Raw genomic sequence first — 17,640 nt, 5'->3', positions numbered from 1 at the left:
TATTATTGTCTAGAAGCTGTGTATGTGTAGATGCAATTCATCTAGTAACACGAATAAGGAGTCAATTGTTCTTACATTTATCATCACTGGATTTCTGTAATCAACATTTGGCATGTAACTTGAATAAAAATTTCAAAATAAAAGATTCCAACTTGAAGGTTAGGTCAGATGACATTGTATCCAAACTAAATTTAAAGGAAGAAGATTTCTGAAACCATATTTCCAAATGTTAAAATTCAACAATATGTAAGAAAGCGTTCCCAGACATCAGAGTAATATAAGCACGTGCGTCTCTTTAGCCCTCACAGCGAAACAGCTTTTCCTAAGGGAATGATAATTATCCATAAAGGACGGAAATAACACGTGATTTAAAATGTGTAGTATATTACTACTCCGTGTCCAAAGTAGCCTAACATGGGCTGATAGATTAAGGTACTCATCTCACAATCTGCGAATCACGGATTCGAATCCTTTCACTGAAAATTTTCGCTTATTCAACCGTGTAGGTATTATGATGTGACAGCCAATCCAACTCTTTGCTATATTCGCTAATACTACTGGATCTTTAAAAATTACTCGATGGGTCAGCACTAAGTTTACGGATATTCAAGCTTAAATCAGAAGATAGGTTTCCCATAGTTAGTGAATAGCTAACTACGTAGCTTTGCGATAAAAAAAAACAACGCCACAGCAATGACAAAGATGGGTTTTTAAAACTGATAAAGCTTCTTGATATCTCAGTAAAATCAAAGATTCGTGTGACAATCAGTTAATGTTTACAAACTTGGGAAGTGATTACACAGAAAGTTGTACCATGCGCTATATCCCTAAAGTGCAGGTTTTAGTGTTGTTCAGATACCAGTGTTAGTACTTGTACTTGATGGGAGGAAAACAGACCTTGTTAACTGTTACGCATTGAAACCTTTTACTACCATAAATGAAAGTATACGGAATAGATCAGCGTGAACTACATTTCATCAACTTGAAAATCGTTACATGTCTGTACAGAAAGAAGCCTTGAAACTTTTAGCTAAATGGGGAACAGACATAAAAGACGTATAAAATATGTTTGTGTTTGGATTACGTAAATAAAACGAGAGGTCAATTATTCATCACGAAAAACAATAAATAAAATTTATTTATTCTCTTCTTTTCCTTACCGTACCACCAATTATAAAATTTGACTATTTCAACACTAATTTTTTTCACACTTCCTCTTCCTTGCGATTGATTCTAAGTTAATGTTTTTTAACTGTGTAGCTAACCTTAACAGGCTGCCTTCTAGTGGCTCATAGGTAAGACTGGAAGCTTTCAACGCAAAAACTGGGTTTCAATACATGTGGTGGGAACAGCATAGGTACTCTATTTTTAACTATACGCTTTCGGCCAGGCATGGCCAGGTGATTAAAGCCCTCGACTCATAATGTGAGGGTCGCGGATTCGAATCCTTGTCGCACCAAACATGCTCGCCCTTTCAGCCGTAGAGGCGTTGTAATGTTACGGTCAATCTCCTATTCTTTGGTAAAAGAGTAGCTCCAGAGTTGGTGGTGGGTGGTGATGACTAGTTGCCTTCCCTCCGGTCTTCCAGTGTTAAATTAGGATCGGCTAGCGCAGGTAACTCTCGTGTAACCTTGCGCGAAATTTAGAAACAAACAAATTTTGCGCTTAACAACAAACGAATAAGCTTAAGCTAAAGTATCTGCATTGTAAGAATATAGGACCAAGTATAAATCAAGCCTTGTCTCAGTGTTCATTTCTTCAGAAAGATTATATATTACTGATCTGAATAACAGGCTGTAATAAAATTGATATTTAAGAACATCATAAAATTAATTCGCGATTAAAACTACCTTTCTATAACTATATTATGAGCCATCGTTGAGAACTGAAAGGTACCATTTTTCAAGAATGTCATTTCAAATTCACAGATAACCCTTTGTGTAGGTTGTCGCGAAAATTCTAAAAGAAAAGGACGATAAAAACATCAGGCATTTATTAGGGTTTATTTGCCTTAAACGTCTGACAAAATAGACACAGGAAAAAACCCCATTAAGAACTGGGCATCAAACTTAAAAACACTAAAAACAAGCTCTATTTTTTTTTATTTATTTCGTATTTTTCCCTTGTGTCAATATGACCCGTGTGCTGTTAGGTGTAAAACCCAGTTCAAGATCACTACTTACCACTTTTTAATGCAGTTCTTTTAATAATTAATACTTGTTTTAAAAACCTTTCATTTTGAATTAAGCTTGTGATGTCGTGGATCTTAGTGGCGGAACTATTACATTTCGTCCTTGTTCGTCTATCTATGTAAAAAAGACAGCCCAAACTGCGGTTTCACGCTCAGACAAACAAATCAAAGTTTTACAACTGATGAGTCTGCAGTGACAGCTCTGTGCAAGTGCTTAAAGGTGTTTGGTATGTTCTCGTACATCTTGCTGTGTTACCTTTCAGCGTAGATAATTATAGCGTTTGTCTTTAAGAAAGCGTTTTGTTCTAAAAAAATATAATCATTAAACAATATTATCACGTGATGTTCTTGACTGGTAATGCCAAGTTTTAGCAAAATATTTTGAAAAAAATGTTTTAAAACTATTTTACAAAAATGTACCTCACTCTAAAACCAATACTATTGAATAATGTTGTTAAACTTACGTTTTTTTTGGATGTTTAAGTTTGTGTTAGTTAGTTAGTTATCACCATTAGATTCCATCAAGGAACATAGGGCCGCAATCGCTTGCGGATTCTTCAACAGGTATTTAAGTGAGTAGGTTGTTAGCCCACTGCACCGAGCCGTCCCTAATTTAGTAGTGTAAGACTAGAGGGAAGACAGTTAGTCATCACCACCCACCGCAAACTCTGGGGCTACTCTTTTACCAACGAATAGTGGGATTGACTGTCACATTATAACGCCCCCACGGCTGGGAGGGCGAGCATATTTGGCGCGACGCGGGCGCTAACCCGCGACCCTCGGATTACGAGTCGCACGCTTTACGCGCTTGGCCATGCCGGGCCTAAGTTTGTGTTACTACACATTATTTTTTGAAACAAAGCTGTTGAATAATATTTCAAACAGTAAATATAGCTTAGACCAAACATAGCATTCAGAAACTAAAATAACAAAACAAAAGTCATGGAACTAAAATTTAAATCTTATTTTCAGTTTCGTTTGGTAAGAAAAAGGATGGTTGTAAAGGAAGGCACTGTCAATGTTAAGTATGCATTTCATTTGAAAATTTATAATAATAATGTATATTTATTTTATGTAATGCAATAAAAGAAGCAAAATTTATATTGATTATTATGAAATCTTGCATCAGTCCAAACAACTGTCATCATAATGAGCACTATTCTTTAATTTTTACTTATAACGTAAGTGAAAATATTAAGTTTCTTTCGAAAAGTAATTAGTGTAAGGAGACGTTTGTGAACAGTAAGATAAAGCATTATTGAAACCTAAGAGCGATGCACACATACAAGAGTCAACAATAACGAGTGATGACAACTGCTGAATAACTTGATAATGACAAAAAACATTAGGACAGAAAGTGCTAAAGAAAAGAAAACTAGTTCTACAGAGTTGAATGTGAACCTTTAGCTTACACAGAGCAGTATAGAATGTCTTCATATTATTATATTATTTATGTTAAATGCGATTTTGAAATATTGTTCGGTTACCTTTTGAGCTTTTTAGTTTTATAAAAGCCCATACAGCTTTAATAATGTTCAAAGTGAGACATTGCGCACGCCAAGCAATGGTTGTAGTGTTCTACCGGCCCTTTTAGCGTCAAGTTATCGTGCCGTTACGGTCGTGTTCCTGAGCGATTTGTATGACGAATCAAAATCTACCTGTGCCTGTCAGCAGCAAGGAATCCATCAATTTTGAACAGATTACCGAAATAGTTTGATAAGACATTAGGTCATTGTCAAAATTTCTGCTGGCTTGTCATGTAATTCATATGGAGTATTACCTCTGTTAGTTAGCATCACTTTAGTTTTGATTTTCTATCTCGACAGCTTCTGTTATCAATAATACTGGCTTCATGTAACATCTTCAGACTTTCTACATCGCACCTACCTAAACATGAAATTTCGCCTCAACATTTGACATACAGTAACTTTTATCACCTAAAACTTTTATTTCTACACTTTGTCACGTGTCATTTTGGTCATAGAAGTCATGAATACGTTCACAACATTATTGCTATGAATAGTGATTTTTCTGTACTTTCATAGGAATTATTCTGGCAGTGTATAATTGAGTGAATGACAGTTAGTTACAATATATATGCAAAAACGGCTAGTTTGGGTTGAGAAAATATTTTACGTAGAAGAGGGAACAACGTTTCGACCTTTTTCGGTCATCGTCAGGTTCACAAAGAAAGAGGTAACTGACCGGAAGCTGACCACATGTTTAAAAGGGGTTGTGTAACTGTGTGTCGAAATGTAGAGGGCGGTATTAGATGTTTGAATATATAATTTTATTTATATTAATATAGGTATAAAGGCGTTCCTTTATATTGGTTTATTTTGGGTTTAAGTTGTTGTATAAATAAAGCTTCTTTAATTTTGCGTTTGTTTATGTTTGTTTCTTAATTTAGTATTTGAGTGTTTTCTATGGTTATGTTGTGTTTATTTGACCTGCAGTGTTCGAAAACGTGTGAAGATGACTTTTTATGTTCTTTGAATCTGGTTTTCATTTTTCTACTTGTTTCTCCAATATAGAAGTCGTGGCAGTTATCACATTGTATTTTATAAATAATGTTGGTGTGGTGTTTGTTAGTGTAGTTTTTACATAGTATAGACCTCAGTTTTGTGCCTGGTTTTTAAATAAATTTGGTATTGACTGGAATGTCATATTTTGTTACTAGTTTTTGCCAAATGTTGGTTATTTGTCTGCTGATGTCAGGAATATATGATATACAGCAGTATATGGCTTCGTGATTTTTTTATTCGTGAGATATAATTACTTTTGTTGATTGATTTTGCTTTCTGTCTGGGTGTGTGCGTATAATGTTTTCTACGGTTTGTGGAGGAAACTTATTGATGTTGGTGAAGTATTGTTTTATTTTGTCTAATTCATCGTTAATTTTATCTGGTGAGCATAATTTTATGGCTGTGTCTATTTGGTTTCTTATTATGTTGAGGTTTTGTGTTGTTTCATGTGCTGAGTCCCAAGGAATGTATACTCCAGTATGGGTGATTTTTCGGTGGATTTCTGTTTTGAATTATGTGTCGGTTCTTGTAATTTTGAGGTTAAGAAATGATATTTGATTGCTCTCTTCCTGTTCACATGTGAAGTTAATGTTGGGATATTTTGAGTTAATGTGATTGAAAAAATTAAGTGTGTGTTCTGTAGATCTGAATCCCGCAACCGTGTCATCTACATATCTGTATCAGTATAGTGGTGGATGTAATGCTAATGAGGGTTGCTAATTGATTGCTTGGAACGTCTATAGTTGGGTTAGGGTCTCGGATATAGAGTTCTAAGGCTATCTTGCAGGCTTCAGTGGTTGGAACTTCTGTAAAGAGGGATATAACATCGAAACTGACCATTAAGGCTTTATGATTAAATTGATTTAGATTAGGCTTGAAATTAAAAGAGTCTTTGATGAATGAGCTGGCTGATGTTACATATTTGGAGAAACAAGTAGAAAAATGGAAACCAGATTCAAAGAACATAAAAAGTCACCTTCACACGTTTTCGAACACTGCAAGTCAAATAAACACAACATAACCATAGAAAACACTCAAATACTAAATTAAGAAACAAACATAAACAAACGCAAAATTAAAGAAGCTTTATTTATACAACAACTTAAACCCAAAATAAACCAATACAAAGGAACGCCTTTATACCTTTATTAAATATAATAAAATAAAATTATATATTCAAACATCTAACACCGCCCTCTACATTTCGATACTCAGTTACACAACCCCTTCCAAACATGTGGTCAGCTTCCGGTCAGTTACCTCTTTCTTTCTTTGTGAACCTGACGATGACCGAAGAAGGTCGAAACGTTGTTCGCTCTTCTACGTAAAATATTTTCTCAACCCAAACGAGCCGTTTTTGCACACATATTTCTCTACAAGTGGGTTTTCTCGACATCACTGATAGTTAGTTACAATGCAGATAGGAACACGTGACTTTACTCTGGTGCTATTCATTTTCTACTGTGGAATAGGAGCAATACAATACCATAATATTTCCATTTTATATCGATTTCATTCACTGTTTTCATACTTATTTCCAATACTGAGTATAAAACAAATTTGTGATATTTCTGTCTGCTTCTTAAGCATACAAAGTAATAATATCTTCTTTCGAAAGTAAGTCCATTCCTCAAAATCAGCTTTAAAATCACTAATTTCCCTATTAAGGTTTGATTTGGTTTTGAATTTCGCGCAAAGCTACACGAGGGCTATCTGCGCTTGCCGTTCCTAATTTAGCAGTGTAAGACTAGAGGGAAGGCAGCTAGCCATCACCACCCACCTCGAGTATTACACTGCTGTTATATAATAAATATAGTGTAAGTTGCTATAAATTAGGGAAAGCTTTCACCACTGACATTTACGTTCGTAGTTTTTCACCTTTACTAAACACCGCTCATTGCTTACCACAGCTGAGATATGACTTGTTACAAATCTCTTTCTGGGTGGTCCTGGTGTCCCAAGTTGATTTACATTCATTTGCTCTCCAATGCCCTTATTAAAATCCTCAATCTGAACACATCTTTATGACTTTCCATTTTCAAAAGCGCTTGGTCTTCGCTAAAAATTCCATGAGGTAATTCTGATTCACGTTTTCGCCATCGCGACTTGATATTGCTATGGGTATCATGTGGCTTGCTAATTTGCATATTCGAGATTGCTTTAATGTATTGTACTCAACGCACTGTATATTTTTCAACTGCAAAGGGTAAACAAAGATCGACACAAAACTATGCGTTGAACCCTGCCGTTAAAAGAAACAAACTGGTATAAACGAACTTGAGGCTGTAACTCAGCCCGCGATAATGGCTAAAGATAAACATTTTCTACAATATTTAGTTTTTTTAAACTTATTAAGGTCCGGGTATCTGGTAAATTGTCAAATGTAGGTTTACAGGAGGCATAGGACCATCACTCCTCCTAGTTCTAGGTCTTTAATCTTTAACGAGATAAGTTTTAATTGTAAAAGTGTTTTGTTGGATACCTCCAGTTTTCGTGTTTAATCATGAAAACAAACGTGTGAAGCCAAGACACAGAATAGGTTCTTATCAAAGTAAAAATAGCATGAAATAGTTAAAAAGGATATAAAATAAGAACGTTTTAACAAACTTGAATCAACTTATTGTTCTTGTCTTTGAATATTTATATACTCCCATTCTTGTACACTTAAGACCAGATAAATTTATATTAATCCTAACGAATTATAATATAATGTCTTGAGAGAACTTCGTTGAGTTTTAAAAACTTGAGATAATTTGTCGTGTTTAACTGGTACGTCATCTGTAGTTGATTTGATTGCAAATACCAGGAATAACTATGTCACAGATAAATGCTTTGCCATCTAAACAGTAACTTACGTGAATGCCTTTTCCGTTGGATATGATTTCGTTAGATAGTAAACAGGGATAGCAGTAATCTCGTTGATTCTGCTTATTGCGCTGTACTTCGTTATGTTTAACAAGTTTACTGTGACGTATTAAGATAACGGCCAACAGTCAATTATGCAATACAGTGTTCTTTGAACAGTAATTTTGGTAGTTGAATGGCTACAACTAAAATTCAAATTCAAAACAACTCAATCACGGTTGGTTAACAAACCAGAGCACAACTGTTAAGGCTACTGCACAATCTCTGTGCTAAATTTTATATACACATAAAATAAAGAATAGATTTCACAACACAACGGTGTCTTTAAATAAACACATGTTTGAATAGAAACCCATACGTAATTGATGTTGTTAGACGTCGTAAAGGTTTGCGTGTTTATATCATTATATCATTCAGTTGTGCAATAGAATTGGTTTCAAGGGGCTACTTCTACAAGCTGAAGTCTTCAATGAAGGCTTCAGTACATAAACTTGATATACCCTTGAAACAGTCGGTTGTGTTATAGTTAAGACAAGTCTGTATTTACGGAGAACAGTTTATATTGTTGTGAAAAAACAACGACAATGTTTGTGACAATTTATCACGTAACGTTTTTACTATGTATAGAGACAATTATTGTGTTCTATTTTTGCCATCATCACATAAACTACCATACTTTACACTCAAACATATCAAATAAATAACAGTACATAATGAATATTTAATAGCGAAACTGTTCCCACTATCAAAACACAACTACAATTATTTTACTTAATAATTTTGCTGTATGACGTTTCACGGTGTTTTATTTAATCTTTATGCAGTAAAATTATCAAGTAAAACAAGTTTTATTATATTTTTGAGGCTGGAAATAGAGTCCCATTTTCAGTAGACTGTGTACTGTTAAATGTTGACTTTATTTCATTAGTATATCTGTGTGAAAGCTTATCAGAAGTGTCGTCCTAGTCTTAATATCAAGCTTTACTTTGGATTTAGTGATGAGACGGTTTATTGTGTATTATTGTAAAACTATAACAGAAGATTAACTGTTACTTTTGTATATTGACACCACTGAGTCTGCTCCAAAGAAAGGTCATTCTTCTCTAAGCCCAGATTCGATCATTTGTTGATTTATTGTTTTGGTAATGACTTCGGTATTGTCTAGGTATGTTCATACTATTTCCTGCTGGTTACCGACAAATGGACGGAAATACATGTTATCAGTGGTGTTCAAATTGAATCCACACAAATACAAAGACAGGTGTAACTTATTTGGTGTATTCAAATCATAGTGAAAAGACTAGGGACTTGCTAACGTATGTGCACTCAGTTTTAAGATAATGAAACGTCAACCACGCCACATATTCACCGTTAAGAGTTTCTGGTCCATTGTCCAGTAATTAACCACCGTTAAAGTTCAAGAGATAAGGAGCACGTTTCACGAGTGCGACTTAGGATCAAAGACTCACATAAGACTCGAAGTTGATCGTATATTTCATTTCTCGAGACTACAAGAATCGAAAGCAATGCCATCGGGTTCTTGTACATTTTATAGGCGATTGAGATACATATATCTGAGAAGCAGGTTTATTTATAAATTATATGTTTACACGATATTAACTGAACTCAGCTGACATTTCAGACTTTTCCCTTATGTGTTGTAATACCCGGTGTTATATTAACCGGAATGTAATCTGGAACAGGAATAATAGAAGGAATGTACTGGCTAGTAAAAATTCCTTATTTAAATCTCACTCCTCTTATAGAAAACTGTGTACACTAACCTGTTCGGTGCCGTAGACAAGATAACTCGTCCAAGCCGATCGGTAACACAGTGCCACGGACGAGTTAATTCGTTCTCAGTAATACATAACTTCAACGCTAGATGTCAGCACCATACATGCATTTGACCTACTTACAAATTGTTTCACTTTCGATCCAAAATGGTGTCGTTACAAAATAAAGAAGCATTAGGGTTGTATTGTAGCAGCTGAAATACTTGGCAGTCAACAGGTTAAACCCACAGACATGCCACGTGACATTAGAAAGACATCGGAAACCCACATAATGTCTTCTGCCGACTAATTACAAATACGTTGTTCATTAAGAGAAAGAAGGTGGCCCATACTCATTAATGAGTTTCTCTTTCTGCTAAATGTAGTTCTATCAAAAACTAAATTTTCCTCTTTGAATTTGGTGATGTTAATGTACCCTGGTTGTTTATCGTGATGTATTTGAATATTTTTTCTAATTAAAGGTTTATTGTTTTTATTCTTCTTGACAAGATTATCTCAGTGCATAGTTTTCTTGTTTGATACGTTTGTGTCGTTTTCGTTTTTATTAATATTATTGCAGTTAAACTACGAATAACTCTAGTCATACAAATAAATTCACATTTAACAAAATGATATTCAAACCTACTACATGTGGTAGTTAAAAAACTAATGACGTTCATTTTTTAATTGACTCAAGTTTTAAACGTGAGTGCGGGTCTTGTATTGTAATACAGTATGAGCACAAATAAATACATTTACTTAAATATTCTGAATATGATTATTTAATGAGCATAAGACAGAGTAGTAGAGATAATGAGGTGAAATAATTCTTCATATTACTCGAAAAAGAAGAAAATTCGAGATTTTATATTATTTAACATTACTATGTCAGAATCTGATTATAAATAATACTGATAATGTGGCGAATTTTGTACAGTTATAAATTCTTAATTTAGTCCAATCATCAGAAAATCTAAAGCGCATGCCTTAAAAACAAAAGGTTTATGTAGCCTATACTAACTGTTCTGAATCGTGTGATCGGTGAGAGACTGACTACCGAGTTTACAAGTTGCTTATGTAACTAGAGAAAGCTAACAAACTGCAGATAAACAAAAGTTGTTAGAAATGAGCACATTAGAAACATCTAAGTAATACAAATCTTTAGTAATTATTAATGAAGTTATTGTTGTTACTTAAACTCACACTTTACAATCGTAATTTATAGTTAAAAGATAAATCTTAATTAAAAGTTTTATAGGAATCATCTTACACTAGAATTTCCTATTTGCGTGAAGAATCCACTTTATGCACAAGGCCAACTGATCACAAAATTGCATGTTCCTTCACCCTATCGTGATGTTGACGAAATCAAATCCTGTCTTTTAAAGTGAAACATGTTTGATGTTGTTAGGTTTGTTTATTAGATTTCAGATTCATTGACATCTTACAGTAAGAAATTTGATAAAAAATTATGCTAGAATGAGTACAGTATTTCGACCACGAATGCGATCATTTTCAAACACAAACACAGGCCAAATGTCTTTCTTTATATTCGAAACTGACCACAGTAGAGGTAACATTGTGCTTATTCTAATATATATTTCAAACTATAAAATAAAAAGTAGTTTGAAAAAAAGAAATAACTTGCTTGAGGAGATATTTTTTCACGAAATGTTATTTTACAGAAATCGAAACCTACAGTTGCTTTATAATTTGTAAGTATACACATTTGTGATTTAAAAAATCTGTGTAACAACAAGAATAAAATAATCCAGTAACAAACGTCTTAATATAAGAAACGATATATTTTATAAGAATTAGATGGCTTCTCCAGTAGCACAGTGGTATGTCTGCTGACTCGCACCACTAGAAACCGGATTTCGATACCTGTGGTGGATACAGCACAAATAGCCCACTGTGTGGTTTTGTGCTTAATTATAAACACCTAATTTCGACACCTGTGGTGGGCACAGCACAAATAGCCCACTGTGTAGCTTTGTGCTTAATTCTAAATACCGGATTTCTATTCCTGTGGTGGGTACAGCACAAATAGCCCACTGTGTGGGGTTGTGCTTAATTATAAACACCTAATTTCGACACCTGTGGTGGGTACAGCACAAATAGCCCACTGTGTGGGGTTGTGCTTAATTATAAACACCTAATTTCGACACCTGTGGTGGGTACAGCACAAATAGCCCACTGTGTAGCTTTGTGCTTAATTCTAAATACCAGATTTCTATTCCTGTGGTGGGTACAGTACAAATAGCCCACTGTGTGGGGTTGTGCTTAATTATAAACACCTAATCTCGATACCTATGGCGGGTACAGCACAAATAGCCCATTGTGTGGCTTTGTGCTTAATTCTAAACAAACAAACAAAGAATTAGATGATTATCTTAATTTCGTCTAAGTTAGAAAAAATTAACAAGAAAATACATTTTATTAAAACGTTAATTTCCAGTTTACATAGCTGTTCCTAAATCAGTGATAAATCAAGGAATGAACTCATTCGTTAACTCATACTGTCTATACTACACAAAAAAATTAAAGTCTAAAGGATTTTGCTTTGTTATAGTTTTAACATGGAAAATTCTGATTGTCTTTTAATGTTTTGTGCACTGTATTTCCTTTTTTTAACGTAATGTTTAAGGAGTTCGAAGGTATAATGTTAGTTTTATTATTCATGAATATGCATCAAACAAGAACAATCAAAAGTTCCGAAGCAAAGAAATAAAGTGTAACAAACACCATTTCACTTATGATATCCAATAAACTTATCAAGACTTCGGGAACTGGAAAATACTTTTGGAAATCTAAGAACCTATTGTTTAAAATAGAGAAAAATATACAACAATTAATATGCCAAACATATATATTGTATCTGCTGTATATAAAGTCTTTCTTCAATTAGGGCTCAAATCAAACCGACTAAAATACAACAGACACAGTAGAAATTGAAACACTACATATATTATTAAATTTCACCGTCTTCTGTTCACACCTGTACTTTCATCTTGTTTGTTTTTACGTGTTCATATTATAAGCGACTGAACGATAGATTACGATGGAAGAGAACTTGCTAACAAGATGTGATTCATAGGCGCCATCTTTTCAACTGTATTTGGTGTTTAAAGCAGAACAGCATCAGGCTGATTTTAGCATTATAAAGTGGTAAAATTACAGCTGTCCCACAGGGGTACTTTTAAATATATTTTTCTCCGTTCGTGTAACAGCTCACCCGCTACAATACCGTTATAATATTTATTTACATTACCTAATTGAAGAATGTCACAAACTAAGATCTTTTCACATTTGTCTCTTTCCAGTTTTATTAAACTGACAGTGGATCATCTTTGGAAAAAAATCGTCTGATTTTAACATCAAATTATCAACTTGTTTATGTATCGTTTGTTTTTTTCGGATATTTGCAGAAGCACATTCAAAGACTATCATCGCTTAACGTCTCTAACTTGGAAGCAACCAGGTAACAATACCTATCACCAACTTTGAGTCACTTTTAGCTGACCAACTAGTGGGATCTGATCGTCACCCCGAACCTCAAGATGCAAAGTGTAATTTATTTTTGTGTGATTGCGTGAAGGTCAGTAAAGAGATGCGAACTTGGATTCGCAACTCTTCTATCTTTCATACCAACCAATGAACTTCGTTCGGCCATTTTATATCACTCTCTACTGGTGGGATTCTCATATTCCATTATATGGAGTGGTATTATGTTTTCCCGTCTCACAATATTCGGTGCAAAGAAATGTCCAAATCAATTGGGTGAAATTACTCATTTTATGTGTAAAATACATAGAGAAACCCTTATAGTTATTAGAAGTCCTGTAATTAAAAAGTCACTGACCTGGAAGCAAATTGGTACATAAATTTAGAAAAGTGTGTTTAACCGTTAGGATTTTCCATAGTAATTCTAGGCCTAATACGATAATATTTCCTACAACAGCTACCAATCAAGATTAATAAAAGGATGAATAAGGTTAGCAGAAAGTGTGGACACGCAACAATGGATGTTTCTGATATAATACCGTGCATATACTGTCTATGTATGCGCATCAGTATACTGATTCTTCACTATAATACATATGCACTTTTTTCTTTCTATAACAATGCTACATTCTCCTGATTTACACTATTCCCTGTCAGAAATCCACTTTGAATACATTTAATAAAAATCAGTATTGAACACTTAACCATTCTCAATAATGGATAGACGAAACACTTGGTGAAGAAGGTAGACACTTACAATAAACAGAAGGAAAATTACTGACATTACTCTATCTCAGAAATCTCTCTGAAAACATACACACAAGTTAGAACAGTATTCAAAAGCCACAACATGATTATCAACAGCACACACCGAACCACTTAAAGTCCATTGTTGAGGAAAATCACCACTTACATCATCTATGAACATAGCTTCCAATATATTAACATAAAAAGACCAGCAAAACTTAAAGTTCTGAAGCATAATGGACAGCAAGATTAGGTAATACCGAACATACGATAAACTGGAATAATGCTAAAACACTAGGATATGAACAAGGGAAAAAGAAAGGTAGAAGAAGCTTTCTGCATCAACATAACTGATTACACTCAATCAATCTAGTACAGAAACTAGTACATAACCTAGATATCATCTGGAAAAAATACTAAATGATTCAAGTTCAAAGGGTGAACGACCCCAATACCTCTGCCCAGTGGATAATGAACCATACTTTTATGAAGGATCGAAACTAGTCCAATACCAAAGAAGAAAACGGATTTCCTGGAAAATGACTAAATATTAACAACCGAAATGTAGGTTATAAATTAGTTAATAATTTATATCTGATATAAAAAAATCGTAAATAATTGTTATACTAAGATGACTATATAAGCAACTAACCATGACAACGATATTCATGTATATAAAATAAGCAACATTAATATGTAAAAGGTAAAAGGCAATTTTGTGTGTGTGTGTGTGTATACTTTAGTATACAATTTAAAAACATAGTTTTGTTATGTGTGTGAATACTTTAGTACCACAACTAAGTTTCGTTTTGTTATGTAAGAACACTCTAGTAACAGAATTAAGTATCGTTTGTTCTGTAAAAATATTCTAGTATCACAGTTAAGTCCTGTTTTATTATGAACACATACTTTAGTACAACGGGAAATTTTCGTTTTACTAGATGAAAATGCCAGCGTATAAGAGTCTTGCTATTATTATTTCACAGATGTAGCTGATGTTATTTCAACTTACTTTCGGTAATTATGTGACAATAAAAGTAACCCACAATCTGTTTTAGTAATCTCTTGGTTGTGTGATACGTCAGAAAATGTGTTAAATAAGCTAACCTATTCTAGTCACTCCACTGTGTTGTAAGTATTATGTTCAGAAGATTAATAACATTTGTTCAATCGCTTGTCAGTTGTCCTGATTTTGTTTCGGAAAACCATTTTTGCCGGCGTGCATGATGTACCTGATCCGTGCTAGTGCAAGCGAACAGCTGTGCCACACTTCTTTAATTCAAGCACATAACACAATCGTATAAGCACTGCAAAACTCTAATGGTTAAATATATACCCTCCATACTGAAGTATCATGACAACCTTTTAGAGCTTAAGTTAACTATCCTGATAGCTTCTAGATATAAAGACATCAGTCACAATAATGTCTCAGAGGTGAAGGTAACACGAACAAAATAAAACTTACAGATATGAAGATAACTACCAGAACAGCATTCTGAAATATGGAGGAAACTGTCATGACAGCTATACAGGAGAAGTCAACTATCACGATAACGTATAAAGATAAAGACAGCCGTCACAGTAGCTTATAAAGTCAACGGTCACATTTCCTAAAGATAAGCACAATGTCCACAATACATTTGTAAATATACAAACATGTATTACTACAATTATTATAAATAAAGCAAATACTGCGACAGCATTTAAGAGATGACAAAAATCATGACAGCTTATACAGGCGAATTTAGCATTTGTGACAGTTTACTAAAATGGAAACAACTGTTGTGACAGCATCTGTCTATGGTTATTTATACGACATTTTCCATCCATAGATTATCAGAGTTAATTTTGTACATATATGAATGTGAATAACTTATACCTTTGCTTAAAATGATCAGACTTAAACGAATTATTCAGATTTCCTTCATTCGAAAACTAATTATCATCACAATCTCCTAACTATCTTTAAATCAAGTGCATTTTACATTAAGCTCTGTATTAATACAATAGCCAGGCTATATTGACGATACGTATGTCTAGCTACATTTTGTAGTAAAAACAGATTACGTTGAAGAAACATATGTCTAGCTATATTTTGTAGTAAACACGGATTACGTTGAAGAAACATATGTCTAGCTATCTTCTGTAGTAAACACGGATTACGTTGAAGAAACATATGTCTAGCTATCTTCTGTAGTAAACACGGATTACGTTGAAGAAACAGATGTCTAGCTACCGTCTGTAGTAAACACAGATTATGTTCAAGAAACAGATGTCTAGTTACCTTCTGCGGATAACATACATTACACTGAATAAATACGACTCGCTACCTTCTGAAATAGTCTATGTTTACATATTTCATGTATTCACCAAACTCAAGCGATACCTTTCATTGTGAAGTAAATTGTCGTGATAATCGTAATATAAATAATAAACTAAAATTATTTCCATATTTTAATTTTACTCCAGTTACAAATGACAACTGTTCTTACACAATAAACAATATTTAGTGTGTGCTTCTTTACAAAACAGGTTTTATATTTTTATATTACTGATACTTAGATTATCTCAGAAAAGGTATCAGCTTCCCTCTATACTTGGATTAGCCTACCTGGCAGTGGTACAGTCTCTGTAGAGTACCTCAAAGTCCTTGCAAGACAACAGCTTACAGCGGTTCACACCAGGTTGGATGGCACCTAATCCCCGTAGAAGTCGTACCTGCTCCACGTTACACACAATAGGAGTAATGCCCAGTCGTTTAAGCTTGGTGTACACTGTGTGCAGCCCTCCGACCAGGTGCTTCAGAAAAAGATCAAAGGCTTGAGGCAAACACAGAAGGTCCTCGCTGTTAACGCGGAACGCAGCAAGTTTCGCACCGTGAAAATCTATTAGTCTACACTCCTGTACCCCGTCGACCACAGCACTTGGTGGTGACAGATTTGCTTCGAGCCCGTAGTTGAAAGTTCGAGAGCCGGAAGAGGGGGCCAACTGAAACGCGGGAGAGAGTTGATCTCGCGCACTCACTGTTCTACCTGGCGAACTGTACTGGCTAAATACTATCTCGGCCAGAGCTGGAGGTCCAGACGGGCTGGCTTCAGATGCCAGACTAAGAGATCCACTGGCCGAGGAGTTAGTTAAAGTTTGTCCAGGAGGAGGCGACCCTCCAGGAACGTTTGGTAGATTCTGGTCTGGTTGATAAGCGTCTCTCAAGATGTCCTCGTCGGTTTTGGTCAATGGTACTCCAGGTGGCAAATGACCAGACATGTAAGTATAGGTTGTACTCCCACTTTCCATCTAAACAAGACTTCCAGGCCTCAGTACCTTATTACTATCGTTAAAACCTCGCGGTTTGCGTAAGTCACGGTCCAAAGTGTGTTCGTCACACGTAAGGTTCAATATAGTTTTCCTGCCAGCAGTCTACCTAACTTCTTTATGAAACGTCTTCCGTAACAGATGCGCGCGCTGCTCCGTGAACGAAATATATAGTCTTATGCATAGGATAGTGAATTGAAATCAAACATCAAAGTTGTGGCTTTGAGGAAAAGTACTAAACAATAAAGCCGAGTGAATCTTAATGAGCTGTGATGCTTAATCATCAAATGCTAAAAACTTATTACATCAGATGACTGTCTTACTTGTCCAAATACACGTTGATAAAATATGATTCTTTAAAAATAATTTAATCGCAAATGAAAACTATCTTTGTAATGTATTATTACACATTATGTGTACCTAGACTACACTTGGTATATTATTACACATTAAGTGTACACAGTCTGCACTTGATATATTACTATCCACTGTGCGTATAAAGACAACACTTCAATATATTATTATCCATAATACGTGCCAGAATTACCCTTGATACATTATTACCTATTGTGTACCTAGATTGCACTTGATATATTATTATCCATTATGCATACAAAAACCCCACTTGATATACCAGTGTCCATTGTTCACACAGTATATTATTCATTATGCGTACCTAAACTACGATTTAAGATCACAGCTATACACCACAGTGAAA

The 17,640-nt window shown here is 34.6% G+C and overlaps 1 protein-coding gene across 4 annotated transcripts in view; it reads right to left on the bottom strand.

Annotated features, from left to right (window-relative positions):
- The window catches only part of LOC143225914 (dachshund homolog 1-like), a 50,416-nt gene extending 33,377 nt beyond the window's left edge, over positions 1-17,039 (bottom strand). For 3 of the 4 annotated variants that reach the window (XM_076456121.1, XM_076456123.1, XM_076456124.1), the window contains exon 1: positions 16,222-17,039. In XM_076456121.1, coding sequence (XP_076312236.1) covers positions 16,222-16,904 — 683 coding nt within the window. In that variant the 5' untranslated portion in view covers positions 16,905-17,039. The remainder of the gene's footprint in view (positions 1-16,221) is intronic. The other variant, XM_076456122.1, reaches the window with a different exon arrangement.
- Positions 17,040-17,640: the final 601 nt, after the last annotated feature.

The sequence above is a fragment of the Tachypleus tridentatus genome, chromosome 9 (assembly GCF_004210375.1).
Source record: "Tachypleus tridentatus isolate NWPU-2018 chromosome 9, ASM421037v1, whole genome shotgun sequence".
Lineage (NCBI taxonomy): Eukaryota > Metazoa > Arthropoda > Merostomata > Xiphosura > Limulidae > Tachypleus > Tachypleus tridentatus.
This window is presented reverse-complemented; position numbering and strand designations above follow the sequence as displayed.